The 22,263-nt window shown below is 50.0% G+C and overlaps 1 protein-coding gene across 4 annotated transcripts in view; it reads left to right on the top strand.

Annotated features, from left to right (window-relative positions):
- The window catches only part of CCND3 (cyclin D3), a 102,182-nt gene that overhangs the window by 10,553 nt on the left and 69,366 nt on the right, over window positions 1-22,263 (top strand). For 2 of the 4 annotated variants that reach the window (XM_066246489.1, XM_066246297.1), the window contains exon 2: window positions 7,447-7,637. The exons of the other annotated variants lie outside the window; for them this stretch is intronic. In XM_066246489.1, the coding sequence (XP_066102586.1) occupies window positions 7,596-7,637 (42 nt within the window). In that variant the 5' untranslated portion in view covers window positions 7,447-7,595. The remainder of the gene's footprint in view (window positions 1-7,446; window positions 7,638-22,263) is intronic. 4 annotated transcript variants of the gene reach the window in all.

Here is a 22,263-nt window from a genome sequence, read left to right as displayed (position 1 = left end):
TGTCTTAGTTGATGTGTGTGGAGACAAAGATGGGGTTGGACAGGAAGGATCTTGCCGGCCGTTCTAGAGGATCACCACCCGAGTGAGACGTAGCGCTTGGAAGAACTTTGGGGGCAACGGTGAAGGAGCTGAACCGACAGTATTGGATTGGGGAGTTTGGACTTTATTTAGGACGTAATGGGGAGCCATTGAAGGCTGTTGAGAGGGGAAGTAGCGTGATCAGAACTGGTTTTTTTCTTTCATTTTTTACTTTTCTGAAGTGAGAAGTGTGGGGAAGCAGAAGGACAGACTCCCACATGTGCCCAACTGGGATCCACCCGATATGCCCACCAGGGGGCAATGCTCTGCCCATCTGGGCCAACTTTGCTCCTTTGCAACCAGAGTCATTCTAGCGCCTGAGGAGGAGGCCATGGAGCCATCCTCAGGGCCCCAGGCCAATTTTGCTCCAGTGGAGTCTTGGCTGTGGGAGGGGAAGAGAGAGACAGAGAGGAAGGAGAGGGGGAGGGGTAGAGAAGCAGATGGGCACTTCTCCTGTGTGCCCTGGCTGGGAATCAACCTCGGAACTTCCACAGGCCGGGCCCATGCTCTACCACTGGGCCAAACCGGGCAGGGCTCAGAACTGTTTTAAGATGGTTTCTAGGGCATTAGTGGTACAATAGAATTGGCAAGGGAGTCCACACAAACTATGATGTGGGTTGAAACGAGGGTGACTCCAGTGGAAATGGAAATGATGAGCGATGATTGAGCACAATGTTTCGAAGCAACAGGAGTTAGTTATCTGACAGGAACATCGGAAGAATCATCTGCTCTGTGCAAGGGCTCTTTCCTCCCTCTGTCAGGCACCATGCATACTTCTAAGATGAAGTATGTGGCCATATGTTGTAGTTGGCTGTTTGCGTGCCTTCTCTCCTACTAGGCGACAGTAGGTGCTCAGTCAGTGAGTGAATGACAGTAATCAAGAATTGCAGCCCTAGAATATCTCAGCCTGGGTAGCTGGTAAATTACTGGTGTCATTAACAGAAATGTAAAGGCCAGGAGGGAGTGATGTTCTTTATCACTAAGAATCAGTAAGCACAGGGTAGGGGAGATGATGTCAAGCTGTGAATGGGGACAGTGGGTGACCTGAAAAGACATGTTCTTTGGGCAAGGAATTTACTTTCCTAGATACTACAGATTTGGGGAGAAATATGAAGAACATCTAGGAGAGATGAGAGATTATCTGCTCTTTATTCCCAGGTAACTCAGGGTCAGTCAAGGCTGTTTTGCAAAAGTAGGGAAAAAAAATTTTTTTTAACTAGAAATATTTTTTATTTTAACCCATTTTATACAACAATGTGTGTGTATACATAAGTATATATCAAACAATGCTTCCCCTTACTCCAGATCATATATTTTGATGATTTCTTTTTATTCTGTCATTTCATTATTTTAAAAATGATAGTACAATGTGCTTCATGACCCAGTAAAGTGTCCTGACTTGCAATTTGAAAAACACTAAATTGGAGAGGTCTCAGTATTCTCAAGGAACAGAAATGGATTATCCAAAATGAGGCAAAGGGAATTTATTGGAAGAGGGTTGAGAATGCAGAGACTCACCAGAAAGGCTCCCAAACCAGGTTTGGAAACTGACAAAGTGCCCAAGGGCTGGACAGATGAGGAGATGACAGCAGCTGACCTGTCACCTCTCCCTGGCCAGGCATGGTAGGAGTGGGTGGGCCGGCCTGTCCAGTTTCCATAACACGGGTCACGCAGGCTGGCCCCTGATTTGCACTAGAGGAGAGGGACTCCCCCAAAAGGAAGTAACAGTGTTGTTGAAAAGGGAATTGGGTACTCAACCGTGAAAAAAGAATATCCTACAAAAAGTAGGGACCAGGACTTCGGCACTGAAGGGGTTTCTGATGGTGCGCGGCGACCTTACACAGTGTCTAAATGGGCATGTTCTCTCTCTGCTCGTGGCCGTGTCATGTGGTAAATTCTTCCTCCAGAAAGCATTTTGGCTCTAGGCATCAAAATCAAATGCTTCTAAAATACCCTGACCCTCTCTGCCTGGGTGATTCTACCTTCCAGGCGTAATCCTAAATTCGATAATTTTGAGTGTAGAAAAATCGTCTAGTAATTTTCATCAAAGTGTTACATACAGTGACAAAAACTTGGAACAACCGAAATGCCTCACAATAGAGCATGGTCAAAGTATAGTACAGATGACCCTTGAACAACATAGGAGTTTGGGGCACCGACCTCCATGACAGTCAAAAATCCATGTATAACTCTTGACTCTCCCAAAACTTATACTAATAGCCTACTGTTGACCAGAAGCCTTACCGATGACACAAAAAACAGTTGATGGACATGTAATTTGTATGTCATGCGTACTACATATTCTTACAACAAAGTAAGCTAGAGGAAAAAAATGTTATTAAGAAAATCATAAGAGAACATGCATTTTATTGTATTTTTGGAAAAATATCCATGTATAAGTGGAGCCATGTTGTTCAAGGGTTCACTGTATAGCAAATGAAATATGAGCCATTAAAAATGTCAACTGCAAAAATACATGATATCACAATAATTACTTGCATGGCAATGTTAAGGAAGAATCAGAATACAAAGTTAGGCCTGGCCAGTTGGCTCAGTGGATAGCGCGTTGGCCCAGTGGATAGCGCATTGGCCCGACATGCACATGTCCCAGGTTCCATCCCCTCAGGGCACACATGAGAAATGACCATCTTCTCTCCCCCTCCCTCTCCCCTTTCTCTCTCTCTTCCCCTCTTGCAGCCAGTGGCTTGATTGGTTTGAGCATCAGCCTTAGGTGCTGAGGATAGCTCGGTTGATTTGAGCATCTGCCCCAGACAGGGGTTGCTGGGTGGATCTCGGTCAGGGCACATGTGGGAGTCAATCTCCCCTCCTCTCATTTAAAAAAAAAAAAAAGATAAAAAAGAACATGAAATTATACACACAATGTATTTACAAATATATTTTACACACACATCAATAGAGAAAAGACTGGAAGAAAATATACCAAAATGTTAATACTGGTTGTTTTGGGGGGCAGTGAAACGATCTGTGAACTTTTTCTACCTTTCCCCTTTTTCTAAATGTTCTGGTTCTGTAATAACATGAAAAATGCAAAACAAGTCATGAGTTATATGTTTCCATAAGTGTATGGAAGATCCATGCTATCATTTTCATAGCATCTCTTTGGAGACAGTAAGTGCCAAGTAAACAGTGTGACCATCTAGAGGAGAGCCTGGTGTGGCCTGGGAGGTGACAGCTGCCTCTGCCCTAGCTTCCCAAGTACGCGGCACTGTCGGCTGGCCCTTTAAGTCCTGGGGCACCAATAAAACTGAAGTAGGCCCGCAACTCTGGGGTGACCAACTCAGGTTGTCATGACGGTTGGGGCTGGGTCTTGACGTTGGGTGACTCACTTTTAAGACCTAGTTACCCATGGCTGGGCACAGAGTAGGTCTGAGGTGTGAGCAGGCGTTTGTTTTGGGGGCCTGCTCTCTGCTTGCCCCTTTCAGCAGCCCGGAGCCGTGGGGAGCGAAGGGGGAAAGAGCAAGGAGCAGGACTGTATCCAGTATCTGCCTTCTCCAGCTCAGCAACAGGGAAAGAGGTGGAGTCTGGATTGAGCCCCAAGATAAGGAATATGCAGCAGCTGACAGGGGAGATCAAAATAAACAGCTGTGCCCCCAGGAGAACGCACTCCACATTCCATTCTCGATCCCACCCTCAGTTCCCACTTCTTCCCAGTGCCTTCCCTCACCCCACCCCCATACATGCACACTGAGCACCCCACCAGCGAGAAGGGCCCCCCCCAACCAGGGCCCCCCCCAGCCAGAGGCTCTGGGGCCGCTCTCCAGCTGTCTGGAAGGGAGTGAGTGCTCAGGACAGGTGGCTGGAGGCGGATGGAGAGGGGCCTCCTCCAGGGCCGAGCTCCACCTGCCAGGCTGGGCCACCCTCAGACTCACGTGGGCTACTCCAGGAAGGCCCAGGGCTCGAAGAGGCCTGGGCTATTGTGGCTAGTCTGGGGAAGCTGAGGCAGGGCGCGGGGCAGTGTGGGCTGGATGGGGAGGAGGGTGTGCCGTGGTCCTGATGCCTGGGGCTACAAACATCTGGTCAGCCCCCACTGCCCGTGAGCACTGCCCTCTGGGAACTTGTAGTCCGTGAGGGGAGACAGACAGCAGGTACAAGATGTGTCTCCCGGGGTGGCTACCAGAGGCTATGGAGGTCATTCCTCATCAGAGTGACTAGGAGTCTCCCCAGCTCTAAAGGACCACCCCCCTGCAAGGCCCCATGTCTCCAGAGTGTTCAAGTCACTGCTCAAAATACCCCAGACTCCTTTTTAGATATGCAAACCTGGATTTAAAATCAAGGAGATCTGCCCTGGCCGGTTGGCTCAGTGGTAGAGCATCAGCCTGGCGTGCAGGAGTCTTGGGTTCGATTCCCAGTCGGGACACACAGGAGAAGCGCCCATCTGCTTCTCCACCCTTCCCCCTCTCCTTCCTCTCTCTCTCTCTCTTCCCCTCCCACAGCCAAGGCTCCATTGGAGCAAAGTTGGCCCGAACACTGAGGACAGCTCCATGGCCTCCACCTCAGGTGCTAGAATGGCTCCAGCCGCAATGGAGCAACGCCCCAGATGGGCAGAGCATTGCCCCCTAGTGGGCATGCCGGGTGGATCCTGGTTGAGCACATGCGGAAGTCCGTCTCTTTGCCTCCCCACGTCTCACTTCAGAAAAATACAAACACACAAAAGAAACCCCCCAAAATCAAGGAAGATAGTAGGAGCAGATATTTCCCATCTCCTGGGGCTGGCCCATGCTCCTGGGCCATCAGTGGTAATTAACACCCCTTCTCTGTCACCCCCTTTCTAGTTCCAAACTGAACAGTGAGACTCAGCTGGATCTGGGCACTAAGGGGCTTCAGTGCAGCACCTTCCCACCACGTATTAGTTCTCCATCCCAAAGGTGTAGGGACTCTGACCATCACTCCTGTACTCCCGAGCTTGCCCACGGCCTGTGTCCTGGACGTACAAAGGATCAAATTCAGGACTCAGCAGGTGGTTGTTTGCTCTGATGTATGTCGGGATAGGAGAATTGTTGAAAGAGGAAGGGAGTGGGGGCTCCCGGGGTGCCCACCGGCCTGGCTGTCTGTGGGGAGGGCACCCCACACATCTCCATTGTCCCATGAGGGTGTGTATGGAGGGGGTCTCACTACCCTCTCAGTCCCTAACTGTTGACAACCTTGCAGGGCCCCACATTACTGTACTTAAATGACTCCCGTGAGGTCCCCAAGGTCCTCTAACGTCCGCCGTCTCCAGCAAACTGCTGGGCATCTTCCCTCTGACATATCCCCCCACCGCCCCCACCAGCAGACTCAATAAATACATGCTAATAATGGCCAGGACCAGCTACGTAATTTGCAAAGCTCTTGATTTAAAAATTCCTAATAATTTCAGGTTGGTGACAACAGATAATTAAACCATGTGTGGGGCCTTCCAGGGCATGGGGTCTGTGTGACTCCACAGGTCGTCGCATGCCCACGAAGCCAGCCCGGATGGTCGCTGACATGTACGGAGCACTGGCCGGACACTGTGCGAGGTGCTCGCCGTGCATGATCTCATTCCTTCCCCTCAGTAGCCCCATTATTCCTATTGTGTGCATGAGGAAACTGAAGGATTAGACAAACCACATAACTTCCTGAGGTCACCAACTCTTAAGGGTGGGGGGGGGGCGGAGGTGAACCAGCCTGTCTGCCTGCAGAGCCTGGGTGCTTAGCCACCACCCCCGGCAGCTCCAGCCGACAGGGGACAGGGGCAGGGACGTTGCTGGGCAAGGCAGCTGCTTCCCGTCTGCATCTTCTGCCCTATCAGGGACAGGAAGGAAGATGAGGAAAGAAGCAGCAGCTGACAGTGCGGCAACAATGGTGGCGGCGGTGGTGAGGGTGGCCAGCCAGCCAGAAGTGCCGGGTGGGGACAACGTGAGATGGCACAGGAATTGTATGGACCGGAGGCAGCTGATAGACACCACAGCTGTGCCCTCCACCCTGTCGCCCGGGTGCATCACTGAGCCCTCTCCTCCCTCCTATCACCCCCAACTCTGCCTCGTTCTTCCTCTTCCCAGCTCTCCCTCCCCCCCCAACCCCTCCCTCCCCCCAGCCACCCTCCACTGGGCCGCTCACTCAGGACTCTCCCAGCTGCTTCCTCAATATTCCCACACTTATCTCCATAGTAGTAACAGCCATGCTTTAGTGAGCACCTACTATGTGCCTGGCACACTGCTAAGGATTTTATAAGTGTATGTGTAGCCTTGATTCTGCCCACAAACCTGTAAACAGTTATGATCCTCACTTTATAAAGGAAGAGACTGAGGCTTGGAGGGGATCAGAGATTTGTTCAGGGTTCCACGGCTGGTCAGTGGTAAAGAGGAGAAAGAGGAGGACCCTTGGACTCCAGCCTGAAGTCCGTGCACTCTCGGCCCCTCCTCCGCCTTCCCCGGGGGGGTGTGGGGCGGGCTGGCCCGGCCAGGCTCAGTGGTTCCTTGAGCATGGAAGAAATTCTTCTCAGAAAGGAGAGAAATAGCTGGAGAAGTGGTCGATTTGAGGGAAGAATCAATTGTGTGTCGTGAGAAAGGGAGACATTCACCTGCTGCCTCAATTTTGCACGCGCTGGGGTGGGGTTCAGGGGGTGTCTTATCTACCTGGAAGGCCCTGCTAACACGAGGGGAAGCAGATCAGATGGAGATGAGTGACACGAAGGGGACTGGAGGGCTGAGGACACGGGTGAGGACCGAGGCCCATCTCGTACACCTTTAGCCCGTCGGCTCGTGTGACAGGCATGTGGGCGGTGAGACAGCTGCCACAGAGACCCAACCCGGGGCTTAAACAGAATGGACGTTTCACACATAGAGTCTGGGGAGGGTGAGCGGCCCCTCGGCAGTGCTGGGGACTCGAGCGCCCCCGAGGTGTGGCTCCTGTGCCCCCCACTGTTGACGGCAGTGCAGCGCCACACCTTCTGGGTCTGTGACCCTGCCGTGGGGGAGGAGAAGAGGGAAGGAGGGGGCACTGCCCCTCATTTTCAGGACGTAGCCTAAACATTGCCCGGTCACTTATCCCTTTGGTCAAAAATTGGTCACATGTCACATGTGGCTGCAAGGGAGTTTGGAGATCATACATATTGGGGCTTCTAGTACAAAGGGGAATGGATTCCTGGGGACAATCAGCAATCTTTGCCGGGATCTAGATGGGAAGGGATCACGAGAGCCGTGTCACATGGGTGAGGACCTTTTTTGTATGTAGAACCTCTGAGATGGGAAGTGTTCTTAAATGGACTTCTCTCTAGGGAAGGCCCAGGACAGAGGGGCCAGCAACGCCTTGGCTAACACCCTCTCCCCTGGACTGCCCCATCTCTGGTCGGAGGTAGAGCGTGTGATTCTCTCTCGCCCCGACCAGGAGCCCCCTGGCGGTCCTTATGGAGCCCTTGTGCCAGCCGCCCTGTTGGATCACAGTGAGGGTCACTGAAGGGTACCATGTTCGCCCCGTGGGAGGCCCTGCTGTTCCCGGAGAAGGTCACACCTCAGTGAGGTGGTGGAGATGATCCCATGCAGTCATCTGCGGCATCAAGAGACGGAGACACCGAGAGGGTGAGTGATAGGTGGAGAGTTCCAGAGCTCTGGGCCAGTCTCAGTGACGGGAAGTGAGCCGAGTTCAGGCGGGAGCTTTGTCAAAGTGAGGGAAATGGTTTTCCTCTCTGGACATGTGAGTCTTTAGGAGGCTAGGTCCCGAAGGGAGCCTTCTGGGTCCAGTGTCTGCTTCTTCACCGACTCGTTCATTTGTCCATCCACCCACCCACCCACCCAGTGTCTGTTTATTTTTTATTTTTTTTTATTTTTTAAAGATTTTAATTTATTTTTATTCATTATAGAGAGGGGAGAGAGAGAGAGAGAGAGGGAAGGGGGGAGGAGCAGAAAGCATCAACTTCCATATGTGCCTTGACCAGGCAAGCCCAGGGTTTTGAACCGGCAACCTCAGCGTTTCCAGGTTGACGCTTTATCCACTGCGCCACCACAGGTCAGGCCCAGTGTCTGTTTCTTTGCGGGCCCATCATGGATGTGCCAGGCACTGTGTTCAGCGTGGGTAGAAGAGAACAAAACAAGATGCCTGCAGCCCCTGACCTCATGGAGCTTGCAAACTCTAGGTTTGCCTGCTCCCCGTGAGGGAAGACCAGGCCGTCACAGGTCTGGGAGAGCCAGCTGTGTGGCTCAGAGCTCAGAAGGCCTGAGGGGAACCTGTGAAAGCACGTGGCAGGCCGCCTCTTGAGCGGGATTCCTGCCATCCTGGGGTGGCCAGGCGCAGTGTGGGCTGGGGCGCGGGGGGCAGGCTCCGGAGCTGCCGTTTCACTTCTCTCTCACTCACCAGGCGTGGAATCTGCTTTCTCGCGGCTGGTGAGTTGTGTGACTTCTCATCTTAACCCAGGGGAGATGTCCTCTCTCCCTCAACCCTCCCAACCTGCCTGTCCCTTCGGTATTCCAGTTTGGTGGAATCCCTCCCTCCCAGGACCCAGGACCCCAGTGCTCCAACTGCACCTCTTTGCTCCAGGAAAGGGGGTGGTGTGGAAAGTGGAAATCTGTGTGGGGACACTTCCTCTGTGGGCCTTTGGTGTCTCAGGCTCCTCCCTGGGTCCCTCTTGGCCTTGCAGTTCCCCTATCAGTGGTCGGCAAGCTCGTTAGTCAACAGAGCCAAGTATCAACAGTACAACGATTGAAATTTCTTTTGAGAACCAACATTTTTTAACCTTAAACTATATAGGTAGGTACATTCCTTATTGAGGTAGCGCCCACACGTGGTATTTTGTGGAAGAGCCACACGCAAGGGGCCCAAGAGCCGCACATGGCTCGCGAGCCGCGGTTTGCCGGCCACGGCTGGTCCACAAATAACGAGGATCCATGGTACTGCCGCGTGGGTTGGTGTTCGCCTGCTTCCCAGAGGTGCCCCCTCCCCTAGTCTTTCCCAAAATATTCAGCAGCCTAAGGATTGACTGCCCGGCCCAGCAGGGGTTCTAGCACCCTGTGCCCACACTCGGGCCAGCACCCGGGCCATACCACTGGTTGACTCTTCTGAATGGGCGGGTGAATTCTGCTGCTCTGGCCCACGTTGGAGGAGGGGTGAGGAGGCCTCACCCTGCCACCCTCCCCCCTTTGCTACTTCCCACTGCACATGAGATCTCCCTGGTGGGCCAGATGTGCACATACAGAGAGGGAGGTGGGTGACACGAGCAGGCAGCCACCTGTGACTTCCCTCGGCCCAGTGCTGCAGCGACACCTGGGGAAGACCCCCCTGGTGGTTTGGGGAGCCTGTTTTGACCTGATCTTTATTTACCCAGCAAAGGAAGTAAATAAATAGCTCTCGTTGTAGATGTGCGTGTGCCAGACTGCGCGCCTGCTGTGCGCCGTTAACAACCGTGACCCAACCCAGAGGAAGTGGTGACAAAGGCGATTGTTTGTTTTCCATTTACCCTTACAACCCTTCTCCACCTCCACCCTTCTTCTGTGTGCTGAGAGGCTCTCGTTGTGGGCCTGGGATCCAGTCATTTGCTCATCCATTTCTTCCTTCCCTCGTTCAGTGTGCGCTGAACCAACGTAGCGCCAGGTCCTGGCGAATAGAAAAGGCAGAGCAGGAGGTGAGATGGGAAGGGAGCGCCTTGGCTCTCGGAGTCACATTGCTTGGACTGTTTACTAGCCAGATGATGGGGGCAGGTTCATGTGTGGAATCACACCCTGTCTTCTCACAGGTCTGTTTCAGGGTTTAAGTCAGTAGAATAGTAACTTGCTCATGGCCAGCACTCATTGCATGTGACTTTCTTCCTTTAAGGACATGCCCTGCACATGGGAGCAAAGTTTGCAGTTTCCCCTCTGCGCCTCTTCCCTGCTCCCCTCTGCGCCTCTTCCCTGCGCCCACAGCCTTCTGGCTGGCCGGCCGGCCACCCACCTGCCCCAGACCTCAGTGAGCGCCCGCCTGGATTGCTCTGCATTTCTCTTGCACCTCTGCTCCAAGACCATCAGAGGCTTCCCAGGGCCTGTGAAATCAAATTTGACTTACCACGGTGCTCTGGTTCTCCTGGCACCTGGGCTCCACCCACCTTTCTACCCTTGGAGCCACAATCGACTTTTATAACCCCATTCCGGCCAATAAGAATGCCTGCTACATTCTGGGGTGTTCCTGCTCCCACCGCTTTACTCGCACTGCCCCCCTTCCTGGAATGCCCTTTATCCTCCTCCCATCCACCCTGTCTGTCCAAACTTGGCCCTTCTTCACGTTTAAATCCACTCGGCTGTCCCCCCGAGGTTTCCCGCCTCCGGGGTAGCATGGTACCATGGTGGGCGGTAGCGGAGCAACCAAAGTATAAATAAAAAGATAGATTTAACTATAGTAAGTTGTTTCATAAAGATTTATTCTGCCAAACTTAGCGAAAATCTGACATAAAGTACTTGGTAAATAATTATTATTATATGCTTTAACTTGCTGTAACTTTGCTTTATAAATTTTATAAAGTAAAGTTACTTCCCTACTTTATAATAATCACCATGACTGTGGAACCGGTGACATATTACGTGTGGGTGCAGCTTATTGTCCTTCCTGGATTATGTCTTTGTCGCCTTGCACCCTCTTTCATTCATTTAGCCCGAATAAAGAATGACTGCTCTGTGCCTGACGCCTTTGGGCCCCAGTCCTGCTCCTCCGGCAGCGTCCCTTGCTGTGTATATACTCGCTCAGTAAACGTTGGTCTAAAGAATGAGTGAGGGGAAACAGAACAGAAGGCAGCAAGTACGAGTCTTGGGGTACAGGCTCTCTGTGCTGTGGGCATTCCAAGACGAGGGAGAGGAGGGGAGGCTGGGGGCAAGGGGGTGCTTCCCGAGAGCTGAGTGGTCTCGGGAGTGAAGGGTTGGGAGGTAGAGACGAGGGCAGGGCAGGCGCCAAGACCATCCTGACTAGAGCCAGGACTCTTGCTCCAGCCCCTCCCCATCACACAGGTGTCCAGATCTGTGGAGGGCACTGTGGACGGCAGCCTGGACCAGGCACACCTGTGGACAGGGTCCTTCTGAGGCCCCAGTCCACATAGTGAAGCAAAGGAGGACAGGACTGCCGTGAGTCTCCTGCACGTTAGGTCAGATGTGGGCACAGAGCAAGGTTTGGAAAAAAGTTGTGCATTCATTGCTTCGTTGATGCATTCAGCCATTTAAAAAAAAGATTTTTAAAGAAATTATAAAATGCATACTTGCTTAGTATAGGAAATTTGGACAATACAGAAAAATAGGAAAAAACTAGAAAAATTGTTCATGATTCTTATCACCCAAAGTCGGCTCTGGTCGGATAGCTCAGTTGGTTAGAGCAGGGGTAGTCCACTTTTTTATACCTACCGCCCACTTTTGTATCTCTGTTAGTAGTAACATTTTCTAACCGTCCACCGGTTCCACAGTAATGGTGATTTATAAAGTAAGGAAGTAACTTAACTTTATAAAATGTATAAAGCAGACTTACAGCAAGTTAAAGCATATAATAATAATTACTTACCAAGTACTTTATGTCAGATTTTCGCTAAGTTTGGCAGAATACATCTTTATAAAACAACTTACTGTAGTTAAATCTATTTTTTTATTTATACTTTGGTTGCTCCGCTACTGCCCAGCATGAAAGCTGGAACGCCCACTAGTGGGCAGTAGGGATCAGGTTGACCACCACTGGGTTAGAACATCGTTCCAAAGCACAGAGGTTGCTGGTTTGATCCCCGGTCAGGGCACATACTCTCTCCCTTCCTCTCCTTAAAATCAATAAAAGAAAAAAAATTTTTTTTTTCTGAAGCTGGAAATGGGGAGAGACAGTCAGACTCCCACATGCGCCCCACTGGGATCCACCCGGCACGCCCACCAGGGGCGATGCTTTGCCCACCAGGGGGCGATCTCTGCCCCTCCGGGGCATCGCTCTGCCGCGACCAGAGCCACTCTAGCGCCTGGGGCAGAGGCCACGGAGCCATCCCCAGCGCCCAGGCCATCGGCTGCGGGAGGGGAAGAGAGAGACAGAGAGGAAGGAGGGAGGGGGGTGGAGAAGCAAATGGACGCCTCTCCCATGTGCCCTGGCCGGGAATCGAACCCGGGTCCCCCGTACACCAGGCTGACGCTCCACCGCTGAGCCAACCGGCCAGGGCCAATAAAAGAAAATATTAAAAAAAACACACATTACAGACAGGAAGAAAATAAAGATGCAAGTCCCACCCTCCAGGAAAAACCATGTTAAGGTTTGATATGTGTCCTCCTTTTTTCTTTTCTTTTCTTTTTTTTTTTTGAGAGAGAGAGGGACAGACAGACAGGAAGGGAGAGAGATAAGAAGCATCAACTCATAGTTGCGGCACCTTAGTTGTTCAGTTAGTTGTTGATTGATTGCTTACTCACATGTGCCTTGTCGGGGGAGGGGGCGCTGTAGCAGACTGACCCCTTGCTCAAGTCTTCTGAACTTTTTTTCCTGTTTGTATACACTCATTAGTTGTATTCTATTAAAATAAGATCATAAAATACTATCCATATGCAATCATTTTTATTTTTACAAAGTTAGGGTCATTTTACAAGCCCAATGTTGCATTTTCCTTTTTTACATAACATTTTTTATGCTATATATCTTTTATACTATATATCTTATTGAATTTCTGTTGTTACTCAAAATAAATCCATACTGCCTGACCTGTGGTGGCCCAGGGATAAAGCATCGACCTGGAATGTTGAGGTCGCTGTTTCGAAATCCCAGGCTTGCCCGGTCGAAGCACATACGAGAAGCAACTACTAAGAGTTGCTGTTTCCCGCTCCTCCCCTCTTTCTCTCTCTCCCTCTTTCTAAAATCAATAAATCTTTATAATAAAAACCAAAATAACGAATTCATACTACTAATGCATGATGCAGTGTTATAGACTGCAATTTACAATGGCTGTTTGGAAGTAGATTGCCAGAAAACACAGGAGTGTCTAAATCAGGGGTCCCCATACTTTTTACACAGGGGGCCAGTTCACTGTCCCTCAGACTGTTGGAGGGCCGGTCTATAAAAAAAGCTATGAACAAATCCCTATGCACACTGCACATACCCTATTTTAAAGTAAAAAAACAAAATGGGAACAAATACAATATTTAAAATAAAGAACAAGTAAATTTAAGTCAACAAACTGACCAGTATTTCAATGGGAACTATGCTCCTCTCACTGACCACCAATGAAAGAGGTGCCCCTTCCAGAAGTGCGGCAGGGGGCCGGATAAATGGCCTCAGGGGGCCGCATGCAGCCCGTGGGCCGTAGTTGGGGGACCCCTGATCTAAATTGTACATTTTAGGACATGACTGAAATATCTCCTTGATTAATCAAAATGATTTTAAAACCTTAACATTTACCATCCAGCTAAAGTGTATTTAAATGTAGTGGGACATATCTTTTGTTTCATTTCAGGTGAATACCTTATGGCTAAAATATAAAATACTAGTTATTATTTTGAAAAAATTAAAAAAATTTTGACATCTACCTACGTAACATTTAACCAACAGTTGTTTTTTTTTTTTCCTGTCAGTGTATAGATTTTAAATGCCTGTGTCACAGTGCAGCTATGTTACTCACTGAACTGCAGGATCCCCACAGACATTTCCTAAGCTTTGTGCTGGGGCCGGAAACAGAATGCCTGCCCTCTCGGGCTGGGTGGCCCTCTCGGGCTGGGTGGAACCCCAGCGCCTTAGCGGTTTCCACTTCACCTAATAAGTGCAGGAGTGACTTCTGTACTGTGTGCAATGGAAGCTTGCAAGGGGTGAGGGGCTGGGGGAACGTTCCAGGGAGGCTTTGTGGAGAGGAGAGGAGACATGGCTGGGCTGGGTCTGCAAGGACAAGCAGGAGGTTCCAGGTGCAGAGGCAGGAGGACAGAGTGTGGAGGGACCTCCTATAGCGGTGTGACTTATCAGCTGTCCCCCTGGCTCCAGAGGTTTGTTTCTGTGTTTCCTTTGGAGATGACAGATTCTGTGGCCAAGGGCCCCAGCTGTTTATCTGGGGCCATCCCAGGGCTGGGGGCTCCCACTCCCTGCTGCAGGGGCTGTGAGGCCCTGATTAAGGAAACAGCTGAGGCAAGGGACCCTGGGCAGAGGCACGGGAGCTCCAGAAGGCCACCGTGCGGGGCAGAGGCGGAGAGAGCAGGGTGCAGTGCAGGGGAAAGCCAGGGTGAGGGACAGGAACAAGCCGTGCCCCTGGCGCTTCCAGGGCGTGCCCCTGCCCTCCTCTGCCCGCCCTCCGGGAGAGATGCAGCTCCTTCAGAGCTCCTTGGGGTGCACCTCCCCTGTGACTGCATTCACTCATCCGACGTCTCCTGATGGCATCACTCTGCTTTGCTCACCGTGCAAGTCAACGGTGTTGCCTTTGAAAGACTGAACTTATGAACAAGAGTAGCAGTCGCTGACATTCATAAAGCATTTAGCGTATCACAGGTCCCGTGAGGAGTGTTTTGAATCTATTTTCTCACTGAGTACTTCCCAACAGCCAGCACGGTAGGGATTGCTACCGTGTTATCCCTGTGTTGTAGAGGAGGAAAACGGGAGGGCAAAACAAACTTGAAGTATCCCAGCCGAGGTCCAGACCCCTGACCGCCTCTCTCCCTCTCCTTGTTTATGTAAACAGGGAGATGAAAACCATCCCTTTCTCTCACGGTAGTTGCAAGAACTAAGCGAGGCTATGTCTATCAAGCATGCCAGCTCCCACCCTCCAGCTCCCACCCTCTCCACCGCGCTTTCAGCGTCCTCGCTCCTTGGGAAGTGCTAGTTTGAGTTGAGGTAGCACAGCATGGCGAGAGTGGTGAAGAGCATCCATTCTGGAGTGCGACTGCCTGGATTCAAAGTCCAGGCTCCGATCCGTGACCAGGCTTTGAAAAGTGACCTGGAGCAAGCTGCTTTCACCTCTCAGAGCCTCAGTGTCTTCTTCTGTAGTGTGCAGGTTACTTTAGGGTTAAAACGAGTGTCTGACATGTGCGTATTTGCTACTGATATTGACCGCACCGGAAGCTTTCTGAGGGCAGGGTCAGTTCTAAGAAGGTGTTCCCTGGTTTCTCTCCACGTGAGGCCGTGTGGGGTCCTCACTAAGGGAGTGGTTCAGATCGTTACAACGACAAGTACCCATAGACTGTAATTCTTACTATATAAGAAGACTTGTTTATTGTAGAAAGTTTGAAAAACACAGAGAGGAAATGAAAGGGAACCGTGACCTTGCTGCTCAGAAATAAGCGTGGTTAATTAACACTTTGGTCTGTTTCTTTCCAGTGTTGTTTCTATTTAGACAGCTGTTTTCCTAAAATTGGGATTGTGTTCTGTATTACAGTTTTGAGCCCCCCGCTGACCTGAACTCATGTGTAAGATGAGCCTTTTCCAATGCCATTAAAATATTTTTTGACTTGACCTGTGGTGGCGCAGTGGATAAAATGTTGACCTGGAACTCTGAGGTTGCCAGTTAAAAACCCTGGGCTTTCCTGGTCAAGGCATGTATGGGAGTTGTTGCTTCCTGCTCCTCCCCCCTTCTCTCTCTCTCTCTCTCTCTCTCTCTCTCCCCCCTCTCTCTCTGAAGAGAGAATAAATAAAATCTAAAAAAAATTTTTTAAATATTTTTTGAACTAGGGTTACTGGCATTTTGTTGTGTTCTACTGATTGAAAGGCTATACTCTGTGGGAGTTGATTAATAGGTTGATGTCTTTCTGGAGGGGGGAGGTCTGTCTTCTTGCATACGTTTAACAGCGACTTGGGAGATGACACAGGAGGCACGTGATCAGCTGCCGCCTTTGTCTCACTCATCTTGGTGTCACATACATTCCTGGGTCCAGCGCAGGACTGACATTGTCCATTCATTCATTCAGCAATTATTTATTGAGTATCTATTATGTGCCAGGCTTATTTTGTGTACTTGGGATACACTGGTGAACAAAACAGGCAAAAATTCCTTCCCTTGTATAGCAAAAGGCAGGACTGGTAGGACAGATAGCAAACCGTGCACACTATAAATAAGTAAAGTTATGTATATAAAGCTCATTAAAGCCTGACCAGGAAGTGGCACAGTGGATTGAGCATAGACCTGGGACGCTGAGGACCCAGATTCGAAACCCTGAGGTCGTTGGCTTGAGCGCAGGCTCATCCATGCTCAAGCAGGATGAGCGTGGTCTTACCGGCTTGAACACAGGGTCACCAGCTTGAGTGTGGGATCATAGACATGATCCCATGGTCACTGGCTTAAAGCCTAAGGTTGCTAGTTTGAGCAAGGGGTCACTGACTCAGCTGGACCATCTCCCCACCCCCACCCCTGGTCAAGGCACATATGAGAAGGCAATCAATGAACAACTAAAGTGCTGCAACTATGAGTTGATGCTTCTAATCTCTCTTACTTGCTATCTGTCCTTTCTGTCCCCCCCCCCCCAAAAAAAAAAGCTCATTAGAAGATGATAGGGACTGTGGACAAAACAAAAATACAGAGCCAGTAAGCGGATAGTACTGGGTTGGGATGGTTTACACTTTTTCTTTTAAGTTAGAGGAGGAGAAATAGATACCCACATGCACCCCAACCGGGATCCACCCGGCTACCCCTGTCTGGGGCCAATGCTTTAATCAACCGAGCTATCCTCAGCACCCGGGGTCGACGTTCAGACCAATCAAGCCATTGGCTGTAAGAGAGGAAGAGGGAGAGAAGGGGGAGAGGGCGGGGATGAGAAGCAGATAGTCGCCTCTCATGTGTGCCCGATGGAACCCAGGACTTCCACATGCTGGGCCAACGCTCTATCCACTAAGCCAACTGGCAAGGGCCTGTTTTACACTTTTAAATAGGACCATCAGTGTCAGCTGAGAAGGAGGTGTTTGAACAGTGACTCAAAGGTAAGGAATTGGCATTGTAGCTATCTGGGGTATAGGAGGGTGTGTGCTAGCAGAGAGAACAGCCAAAGCAAAGGTCCCGGAACTAGAACCTTCTGGAATATTTGAGGAATAGCAAGAAGACCAGCGTGCTGCAGTAGAGAGTCCTTCTTGAATGAATGACTTGACGCTGGGAGGGCTGGCAGACCCATTGAGAGAACCAGGGACTAGATTTTAACAAGCTATAACTAATGATGCATTTTTAATAAGTTATAAGTTCCAACAAAAACAAAGCTCTGACATGAACAGAAAGTCCTCTGCAAAGCAAGTCGCCTCAGATCCCTCTTGTTAGTTGACTGGGTGTGAATGATAAATAAATTGCACAAGTACAGGAGGATAAAGGGAGATAGGGCTTGACAGTCATTCATTTAATCAGCACGTGCCTATTGAATGTCTGCTGTGGGCGTGGACCTGCTCAGGGTGTGGGGGATGCGGATCAAGACCAAGCCCCTTCTTCGTTAAGCTTGCGTTATTGTGGGTAGAGACTGGCAGCGAGCAGACAAATGTATAATGCGAAATCCGGTGGCAATAACTGCTGACATCAACAGCAGTTAAGCATGGTTCTCAAGAGAAAACTGTGGTGTGAGTTAAGTCTAAATTCATTATGAGTCAACCGTGTGATACAGTTGGCCAAAAGGCCTAATTCTGTTGGGGGCTGTGTGAACGGAATGCCCAGCACTGGACGGGTTGTGTCTTCTGCCCTCCAATGACCAAACTAGCCTTTTAGTATTGCGTTTACATTCTTGAGGGACATGTTCACACCTGATTGAGTTCAGGGGAGAGTGACTCAGATCGTGGCGGGAGGGGATGCCGTAACCCCATCCCGAAGTCAGGTGGGTAGAGGTTCCGGAAAGCTAGGCTCCCGCTCAGTATGTCGAGGAGTTTTCTAATGGTCAGAACTGATCAGTAATAGAATGAATGGGCCATGAGAGAGGGTGAGACTCCATTCTCCAAAATTGTTAAGAAGAGCCTGGGTTTACCTGTCTCCGGATACTAATGAGGTTGTAATGAATGTGGTAGATGCTTGGAGTCACTATGGAGGGCTCCTTGCAGTCCCAGGTCACACTGTGTACGAGAAGAAGAGAAAAGGGTTTTCTGCATGTAACTTGTAACATAGATAATTCCACATTAACCACATTACAATAGCCAACCACCACCAAGGCCATCGGTAGGATCCCAACATGTAGAAACTCAGAACTCTTTGAGGCATCACTTTAGTTCAGTGTCCAGATCTGAGCTCTAGAAGCTTCAGCCGGAGAGCCCCTGGCTGGTCAGCAGGTTCCTCCCCCCTTTTTATTTTGGTAATTTCAGAGAAAGTTACAAGAATTATACAGAAAGTCCTCATATAGTGTTCACCAGATTTCCCAAATGTTAACATTTTATCACATTGGCTTTATCATTCAGTCTGTCTGTCTCTCTAATGTATTATAGGCTGTTGGAATGTAAGTTGCAGACATTATGTCTCTTTACTCCCAAATACTTTAGTATGCATTCTCTCAAAACAAGGTCCTCTCTTACGTAACCCGGTAGAATGATAAAAACCAGGAAAGTAACACTGATACAATGCTGGTATCTAATCTACAGACCTTTTTCTAATGTCACAATAGTCCCAATGATATGCTTTATAGCCAAAAAGAAAAAAAAAAGTCCCAGATCACAGGCTGTACGCAGTTGTCATAGTTGTCTCAGTTTCCTTTAACTTAAAATGTTTCCTTAATTTTTCTTTGTCTTTCATGATCTCAACATTTTGATGGGTGGGCAAAGGACTGTCAAGCAAAGTCTTTTTAAAAAATGAGCTCAGACAGGGAGAAGGTTTTGAGATGGATCCTCGAGTTTCTTTAGTTTCTTCATCAAGAATGCTTTCCCTGTTCAGGATGCTGGTGGTGGAGCCACGCTGATCACCGTGAAGCATCCAAAGCCCCCTTTATTCTTTTCCTAGGGCGGCCGTAACGGAGGACCACGAACTCGGGTGGGGGGTTAAAACAACAGAAATGAATTCTCTCACAGTTCTGGAGGTCAGAAGTCCAGAGTCAAGGGGTCAGTAGGCCACGTCCCCCTGAAGTCTGTAGGGAAGGGTCCTTCCTATTTCTTCTATCTTCTGGTGACCCCAGGAGTGCCTTGGGGTGTATGTAGCTGGATCACTCCAGTCGGCCTCTGTCTTCACATGACATCTTCCCTCTTTGTCTCTTCTTCTTATAGGGACACTAGTCATGTCAGATTTAAGGGTCCATTCGACTCCGATGTGACCTCTGAATTATATCTGCCACAACTCTGTTTCCAAATAAGGTCACTTATGAGGTACTGGGGATTGGAACTTCAACATATTGTTTTGGGGGACTCAGTTCAACCCACAGCGCCCCTACCTCATCTTTCTGGCCTTGCCCTGCATTTCCTCTTAGGTGGTCCCTCTGCTGCAGCCACACTAATTGCCCTCAAGGGGACTCTGCTTCTTCCCAGACTCCAGGCCTTCTTCTGGCCATCGCTCCATCTCTGCCCATCTGGGAATGGAGGCACGGGAAGGTGAACCTTCTCAGGGCCTCAACAGGGTGGTTCTCTGACAGTTTCCTGGCTTATTTCCTCCTCACCCTGACTTTGCTGGTTGCTGCACGAGGGATCTCAGAGCTGGTGAGAGTTCTAGTCCCGGGCCTCCCCTCTGAGATCTTCAGGGCCCGTGAGTGCCCAGGGCCTCAGACTCTGTGTCCTCAGTTCTCAGTGTGGGGCTGGGGGCCGAGATTCCAGTCTTATGTTCATGGCATCCTCCGTTCCTACCAGAGCCTCTTGTACCTTAGAGCTTCTCGGCTTGGGGTCCAGGGGTTCGGGTCTATCAACATCTCTTACAGCGTGTGTTTCCAGACCTCCTGAATCAGCATCTCCCAGGAGGAGCCCCTGAGCCTGCCTCTTGAATAAACTTCCCAGTGATTCTTACAAGTTTGACAATTGCTGCTGAAAGCCCTGTTGGACACTTATAAAATGATCAATGGACTGATTGACGAATTGAGTGGGTGGGTGGGCTTCTGTACTGTTGTTTCTGTGGAGAACAGACCAAGAAGAAACTTCAAATTTTCCCTGTCCATTTTCTCAGTTCAGTTTTGCTGCAAACCTAAAACTGCTCCAGAAAATAAAGTTCGTTCCTTCCTTCCTTCCTTCCTTCCTTCCTTCCTTCCTTCCTTCCTTCCTTCCTTCCTTCCTTCCTTCCTTCCTTCCTTCCTTTTTCTGTGTGTGTGACAGAGACAGAGAGAAGGACAGATAGGGACAGACAGACAGGAAGGGAGAGAGATGAGAAACATCAATTCTTCGTTGCGGCTCCTTAGTTGTTCATTGGTTGCTTTCTCATATCTGCCTTGGCTGGGGGGCTGAGTGAGTCATCCCTTGCTCGAGCCAGCGACCTTGGGCTCAAGCCAGCGAGCCTTGCTCAAACCAGATGATCCCGTGCTCAAGCCGGCGACCTCAGGGTTTCAAACGTTCTATCCGATGCTCTATTCACTGCGCCACCGCCTGGTTAGGCTAGCCGCTAAAGTTTCTTTTTTAAATGAAGGTTACTACGGATAGAGTTAACTAAAGAATGTTGCAGAGTGTTGTAGGGCTCCACCAACCAGGAACCTGCTCAGTGTTCAGGTGTGTGTACCCCATTTCTACGCAAGCCTCTCTCTCCAGTGGTGTCCCCATTCAGAATCCGAGGGAGCTCGGCAGGTCTCTGAGCTGGTCCTGACCCGCCCCACCCTCCCACTGTTTGCCCTGAACTCTGAGTTGCCTGGGGGTAACAGAAGACAGTTGCCCCACCCCACCCCCAGAGGAGCCCAGCTGTTTCCCCCAGCCTGTCTTTTCAGCCACCTGAACTCATTCACAGTTTTCCTGTCAGTTAACGGGGCCCCGCTGCAGTGTGGGAAGGGGCCCCTCTCCACGGCTGCGTGTCATGTATTGGTGTCGTTCTTCGGCCTCAGTGGAACAGGTGCAGGCGGAGCTGCTGGGCGAAATGAGGGCAGTCAGTCTTCCTCTCCCTGTCTTTCTCCTCTCCCTCCGCTCCCTCCACGGCCCAGCCTCACGGAAGCCACATCCCATTTCCTGCCCAGCATTCGAAAGCTCCCCTCCCCCCCATCCTGCAAAGGGCAGCGCCCTGGGAGAGGGTTGCCTTAAAGGCGGAGGGGACACACTTGAGGGGAACGTGGGAAGCAGTGGGTTTGCACAGCCACCTCGCACCCTTTTCTGTGGTGTTCTTTCAGTAGACGCCACCGGAAGGGAGAGGAGGGCTGTTCGAGGGACTACCAAGGTCACTGACCTTGCCTACCAACCTGAAGGGTCCTCAAAACCACCAATATGAAGTTGGCCAACCTCTCCACTTCAGGGCTGACTCCTCCCTGTCTCTTAAGAAAATGGGCCCAATCAGACTCAAATCCACCTTCTAGAACAAAAGTACTCAGAATTGAGCATAAGTCTGCTGTCCCCTGAGGGCTTGTTACACAGGGACTGCTGGGTCCCACCAGCCAGTCATGCTGATTCAGTGGCACTGAGGTGAAGCCTGAGAATTTGCATTTCTAATTGGTTTCAGTCATTGTTGCTCCTGCTGGCACAGGGACCACACCCGGAGAGCCGCCATTCTAGGGGCTCCCCTTAAGATCTCTGATAAATGGGCTCTGCTTAGCCACCACTGTAGAAGAACAGGTCACTCGAGGAAGGTGGGCCCCCAGCCGTGGCCTTATCACTTGGGCTTAAATCACAACCCTCCTCACTTTCAGTTCTGTGTGATTTAATTAGATTTAGATAGGACTGTGGCTTAAGAGGAAGGCAGAAAGACAACCTTCTCTGTCTGCTTGCTCCCCACCCCCACAACCAGCCCCCCTGCAAGCAATGCCTCTGTCATCTTGAACCTTTTGTTTCTGTAGCTCCTTCCCTGCCGATCTAGGAGGAGAAGGATGCCCCCTGTATTCTCTGAAGCCTGTCTTTCACTATATGCTATGGGAGAATCAGCTGTTCAAAAGCATGAAGGTAATCCCATGTGGTGACTTGGGAGTGATCTACCATAACAGAGTGAAATTGATTAACTATAGGTAGAATGTGGTCTTGCTTTTGTAAAAACAACCAACCATGAAGCTATAGATGAATATATTTATATAAGTATTTACATGCACAGAAATATCTGGAAGGACCTTTTCCAGACCACTAACAGATGTTAGCTCAGGAAGATGGGAGAGTCCACTATTTACATTCTCTAATATTATATATATTTCTCTAATACTATATATATATTTATTTTATTTTATTTTTTTAAAGAGAGATAGGAAAAGAAGGAGAGAAGTATCAACTCTCTCCCTCTGACCAGGG

Source organism: Saccopteryx bilineata, chromosome 1, assembly GCF_036850765.1.
Source record: "Saccopteryx bilineata isolate mSacBil1 chromosome 1, mSacBil1_pri_phased_curated, whole genome shotgun sequence".
NCBI lineage: Eukaryota > Metazoa > Chordata > Mammalia > Chiroptera > Emballonuridae > Saccopteryx > Saccopteryx bilineata.
This window is presented reverse-complemented; position numbering and strand designations above follow the sequence as displayed.